Source organism: Mus caroli, chromosome 9, assembly GCF_900094665.2.
Source record: "Mus caroli chromosome 9, CAROLI_EIJ_v1.1, whole genome shotgun sequence".
Classification (NCBI taxonomy): domain Eukaryota; kingdom Metazoa; phylum Chordata; class Mammalia; order Rodentia; family Muridae; genus Mus; species Mus caroli.
The window spans coordinates 17,113,867-17,119,774 of NC_034578.1; the positions used below are offsets into that span (position 1 = coordinate 17,113,867).

The 5,908-nt window shown below is 51.7% G+C and overlaps 1 protein-coding gene across 1 annotated transcript in view; it reads right to left on the reverse strand.

Annotated features, from left to right (window-relative positions):
- Positions 1 to 542: 542 nt before the first annotated feature.
- Positions 543 to 5,908, reverse strand: part of Tyk2 (tyrosine kinase 2) — a 27,047-nt gene continuing 21,681 nt past the window's right edge. Inside the window, exons 20-25 of the mRNA XM_021173275.2 lie at positions 5,273 to 5,465; positions 4,817 to 4,935; positions 3,904 to 4,076; positions 3,511 to 3,628; positions 1,159 to 1,269; positions 543 to 1,078 (exon numbers count right to left, since the gene is read on the reverse strand). Coding sequence (XP_021028934.1) covers positions 944 to 1,078; positions 1,159 to 1,269; positions 3,511 to 3,628; positions 3,904 to 4,076; positions 4,817 to 4,935; positions 5,273 to 5,465 — 849 coding nt within the window. The 3' untranslated portion in view covers positions 543 to 943. The remainder of the gene's footprint in view (positions 1,079 to 1,158; positions 1,270 to 3,510; positions 3,629 to 3,903; positions 4,077 to 4,816; positions 4,936 to 5,272; positions 5,466 to 5,908) is intronic.

A 5,908-nucleotide genomic window follows, 5' to 3' on the forward strand; every position in this document is an offset into this window, starting at 1 on the left:
GTGTATGCAGGTGTATGTGCAGGTGTATGTGCAGAGGTCAGAGGTCAACTCTGGGTATTCTTCCCGAGGCCCTGCTCTACTCTTTGTTTTGAAGCAGGGACTCTAGTTGGCCTGAGTGTCACTGGATGGCCTAGGCTTCTTGCCAGTGAGCCCCACAAAGCTGCCTGTCTCCGCTTCCCCATGGCAAGCATGTGCCCCCACGCAGAGCTAACTAGGCCTGGGAACTGAACTCACAGCCTTGCAAAGCAAGCACTTTTGTGTGCCCTTCACTGATGGAGCCATCTCCCCAGCCTCTAACAAGCAGCTACTGAGTGCCTCCTGTATACCAGGAACTGATCTAGTTGGTGTCTGTCTTAACCAACTAGGGACAGAATCCAGGTCTTCCCCATGCTAAGCACTGGCTCTCCCAGTCACACTGCAGCTTGGCTAGTGGTTTAGGGGTGATCAGAAGTGTTACGGCGCCGGGCGTGGTGGTACACGCCTTTAATCCCAGCACTCGGGAGGCAGAGGCAGGTGGATTTCTGAGTTCGAAGCCAGGTTGGTCTACAGAGTGAGTTCCAGGACAGCCAGGGCTACCCAGAGAAACCCTGTCCCGAAAAACAAACAAACACAACAGAAGTGTTATAGCCTCCTTTGAAGTCTCACTCTGCCTGCACATCTTGCTGAAGATGGACCCCCACAGCCCTCGGGCCTCCAGCAAAGCAACAGTTTCTTCCCAGCTAATGAAGATGGGGGTCTGAACCATGAAAAAGACGAGATGGGCCCAGAACGAAAAGACTCAGGAATCCCAATTAGCCCCTTTGCATATTCAAGGTCTGTTCAGGTCATGGCCAGGCTCAGGGCCAAGGAAGGAAACTTAGGTCACAGGTGGGGTTTCCAGGCAGAGTAAGGTATAGGGTGTGTGGAGGCCTCTGTGTGGGGCTGTCCCTGATGCCTTTGACTGTCAGCACACGCTGAACACGGAAGGCACCTGACCTTGGTACTTCTCCTGCGCTGTCTGGAGGATAGGCACAAGATTCTGGAAGGTGGGCCGGAAAGAGGCCTCTGTCTCCCAGCAGTTCTTCATGAGGTGATAGATCTGCGGGAGAAATGGGGCTGTGGGGCCATCCGCCCTGTGTCATGAGGGTGGGGACAGGGAACATCTGCCGGTGGACTCACCTCACAGGGACACCTGTCAGGCCGAGGCAGCCTCTCTCCTCGTTCTAGCAGCTCTGTGAGCCTCAGCACAGTCATCTGGCCCTGGGTATGGCCGATGAGCTCGGTGAATTTCTAAAGCACAAGCAAAGGCAGCTGTTTGCCCAAGCTGAGAACCAGTGAGCACCCATATGTGAGGCATGTGCTCTAGCACATACATTTAATATGAATTTCTAACATTCCGATGGAGATCTGAGGCTGAGCTCAGGAATCATGCTCGGTCTCACCTCCACCTCATCCACTGAGGCAGGGTCTCTCAGTCAAACCCAGAGCCCCCTGAGCTGACTCGTCTGGCTCGGTCGCTTGCGCTAGGAATCCTGATGTTCAAGTGAATTCGGGGGATCCAAGCATATGTCCTCAGGTTTGCACAGCAAGTGCTGAACCAGAGCCCTGTCCCAGCCCTGACACTGTTTTGAGACTGGATCTTAGGTATCCAAGGATGACCTTTAGCTCCTGACCCTCCTGCCTCCACCTCCAGTGCTGGAAGATGGGCATGCCCATTTTATGCTGGGCTTGGGGTGAGCCCAGGGCTTTATCCATGCCAGCCAGTGCTCTACCAACAGAGTCTCAGCTCCAACCCCCTATAAAATCTACTTTTTTTTTTTTTTTTTTTTTTTTTTTTTTTTTTTGGTTTTCTGAGACAGGGTTTCTCTGTATAGCCCTGGCTGTCCTGGAACTCACTTTGTAGACCAGGCTGGCCTTGAACTCAGAAATCCGCCTGCCTCTGCCTCCCAAATTCTGGGATTAAAGGCGTGCACCACCACGCCAGGCTAAAATCTACTTCTTGAGATAATGATCTTGCTTTGCTGCAGGCTGGTCTTCACAGGGATTCTTCTGCCTTGACCTGAGTAGCTGTGGAGAAATGCTGTCTTTGGGGCTAATGTTCTCCTGGCTTTCCCCCCAGCTCTCGGCTAACCAACCACTGTGGTCCAAAGCCTCTGAGTGACTCCCTGTGAGATGGACACATGAACTAGCTGGGTCCATCAGATGTGACACATGAACTAGCTGGGCCCATCACAAAAAGTCACAGGAATTTAGAGCAGAAAGAGAGGATCCCTTGGTCTCTGTGGCTGAGGGATGTCAAGTGACAGCAGCAGGACAGGGTCATTGTGTATCTATACACAGCCGGCTTCAGGCACCACCACAGTGAATGTGGGATAGAGCAGGAGATACTGGCTCCTAGAAACACTTCAGGTCCCACTCATATGGAGTCTGCACATAGAACAAGAAATATCTGGGCTGACGAGATGGCTCAGTGGTTAAGAGCGCCGACTGCTCTTCTGAAGGTCCTGAGTTCAAATCCCAGCAATCACATGGTGGCTCACAACCATCTGTAACGAAATCTGATGCCCTCTTCTGGAGTATCCGAGGACAACTACAGTGTACTTACATATAATAAATAAATAAATCTTAAAAAACAAAACAAAAAGTGAAATACAGTTTCCTCAACCCCCCCCCCCAAAAAAAAAGAACAAGAAATATCGGGATTTTTGCCTGTGTGCAGTTTGAGTATTTCAGTTAAAAACTCCTGCTGGGCGTGGTAGTGCACACCTTTAATCCCAGCACTAGGGAGGCAGAGGCAGGCGGATTTCTGAGTTCAAGGCCAGCCTGGTCTACACAGTGAGTTCTAGGACAGCCAGGGCTACACAGAGAAACCCTGTCTCAAAAAACCAAAAACCAAACCAAAACAAAAGATGACAAAAACAAAAAACAAAAAACAAAACAAAACAAACCTCCCCTGCAGGGGAGCCGGCTGGGCTTGGTGGTTGAAGAACATTTGTTACTTTTGCAGAGAACCAGGGTTCAATTACCAGCACCCCATAGCAGCTTACAACTGGCCGTTTCTGAAGTGGTTATGTCCTCACTGTACACATCTGGTGCCAACCCCTCCCCACTCCCTGTGTGTGATGCGGCACGTGTGCGCACACACCAACATACAATAAATGGGTGGGAAAGAACCATTCAAATAAACTCCACAGAAACAAAATAGCTCTCAACCCTGCCAAACAATACCTTTACGGATCAGGCAGGGCTGGGAAAACAGGCTAGTGAAGAGCCTGCCAGTTGCTATAGGTGGTGGTACGTGCCTTTAATCCCAGTACTTGGGAGGCAGAGACAGGCAGATCGCTGAGTTGGAGGCCAGCCTGGTGTACAGAGTGAGTTCTAGGACAGCCTGGGCAACACAGAAAAATCCTGTCTTGAACCCCTCCGCCCCCAAAGTGCCTGCCAATGTTGCCGGGCTAAAGTGTAAATGCCTGCTTTTCTAGAAAAGCTCCCTTGCAAACATAAGGGTAAAGTGGGATGTCTGTCACTCACCGTATGGGGACTCTGGTTAGAGTCACAGTATGTCAACAACTCATAAAGGGTTACTCCGAAGGACCAGACATCAGATGCATAGTAAAATTTGCACTCCTTCAGGCATTCTGGGGCATACCTGGAAACAGAAGAGGCTCAGGACTGGCTGACTGGACTTGGGAGTTCACAGGTAGGTGAAAGGACCCCTGAGCTTCTATTGAGACCTCACCCTCAGGGCACTGCCTGAGAGGTTACACACCTACTAAGCCAAGTCAAACTGGCTTAGTGGGCTTTAGTCAAGTCCCTTTGGTCCTTAAACCACGCCCGCCTCATCTCTAGGCCCCGCCCAGCCTTCTTCTGCACCCCAGTGTCTCCTCCACCCTGCCCCCTCCGACAATGCCAGCTCCTGATCACCAGAACACTGGGCTGTCCCCGTCCTCGCGCACTCGGTAGTACTCGTGGCCTTCAGGTACAGCCTTGGCTAGGCCAAAGTCTCCAATCTTGACCAGCCTGTCGTTGTCCAGCAGCACGTTGCGCGCCGCAAGGTCTCGGTGTATGTAGTGCTGAGCGTGCAGGTAGGCCATGCCCTGGGGTGGGGCAGAGCGAGTCAGGATCAGCCCTGGCCTGAGCAAGCAAAAGGAAGAGCCAGAGCGAGAGCTCGGCCAGCAAAGCAAGCTTGGAGGGCGGGTGGAGAGGGGCGGGGCTTTGTGGGAAGGGTCAAACGGGGGAATGTGCAAATCTCTACAACAGTGGTTCTCAACCGGTGTTTCACGACACCTGGGGTCCAATGACCCTTTCACAAGGAATGGAGTATCAGATATCCTGACTATCAGATATTTGCACTGCGATTCCTAACAGTAGCAAAATTAAAGGTATGAAGTAGCAATGAAAATAATTTGAACATAACTGTATTAAAGGGTCGCAGCATTAGGAAGGTTGAGACCCAGTGCTCTACAAGATTAGGAGTGGGGCTTTCAGAGCCAAGCTAGTATGGCCAGAGACTGAGAGGTGGCACTTGGTGGGTGGAACCAAGCAGAGATGGCTGGTTCTTGGAATAAGTAAACCTCTACAGGATTTCGGGTAGGGCTTGCAGCTACTAGGCAGGCAATGTAGGCTAAACAGAGGATAGGCGGGAAATGGCTCCCAGGGTTCAATGGGAGGGGCTAAAAAAGGTGAGTGGGTCCAGTCCTAAGGAAACAGTAGGGATTAAGGGTGAGGCTATAGAGCTGTGTCCAGGTGACCAGGACAGGAATAGAGCCCATCAGACCAAACAGCCCCGCAGCAGCAGAAGTGTTCAGCTCTAGGAGGAAGGGCACAGACGTCCCACCTCGCAGATCTGCTGGGCAAACAGCAGGAGCTGTGCCAGCCCTACGCAGTGCCTTGGCAGGTAGTCTCGGAGGCTGCCCAGAGGGACGTACTCCATGACCAGCTGTACAGACTTCTCTCCTGTGAGGCAGAGAGCAAAGAGGATGTTGCAGGAGGGGCTGGAGTCTCTGGATCCTGGAGCCCTGAGCTCTACACAGCTCCCTCCCATGTAGGACAGGTCCATGTCCTATGACCCACGTGGAACCCTGTTGCTGTGGTAGGGGCTCCTGTTCATTCCAAACGACCCCCCCCAACCCTCCCCCCAACTGAGAAGGCCCAGCCACACCCCCACGAGGGGTGAGTAATTCTAATTGGTCAGGCCAGGATAGTTCCTGCCTCCACCCTAGTGTAGCATGTTCTTCAGTTGTTCCAGAGGGAACAGCCACACCCCCACACCATGGCAGGCCACCGTGCACACCTTGGTCCTCACAGCAGCCTTTATACTTGACGATATGTTCGTGGTACAGTGTCCGCAGGATCTCGATCTCCCGCTGCCAGCCTGAGCGGAGCTGGGGACTGCACCCCTCTTTCAGGGCCTTGACCGCCACCATCTCACCAGTGCCGTCATTGGTTGGATCGTAGCAGTACAGGCTGACCTTGCCAAAGTGACCCTTGTACAAGTGGGCAGGAGAGTCATACCAGGCCATACTTACTCCATGTTGAAAATTCCTTACCTCTCCCATGTCTGAAAACTATCTTTTTTTTTTTTTTTTTGAGAATCACACCAGGTAGCATAAGCTAGCTTGGAACTTAATATGCAGGCCAAGGTGGCCTCAGACTTGCACTTGCCTCTGCCTCCTGAGTGTTAGTATAAAGTATCATGCCTGGCTCTCAAAACTATTCTTTTTTTTTTTTTTTAGATTTATTTATTATTATATCTAAGTACACTGTAGCTGTCTTCAGCCACACCAGAAGAGGGAGTCAGATCTCATTACGGATGATTGTGAGCCACCATGCGGTTGCTGGGGTTTGAACTCAGGACCTTCAGAAGAGCAGTTAGCGCTCTTACCCGCTGAGCTATCTTGCCAGCCGCTCAAAACTATTCTTTTTTTTT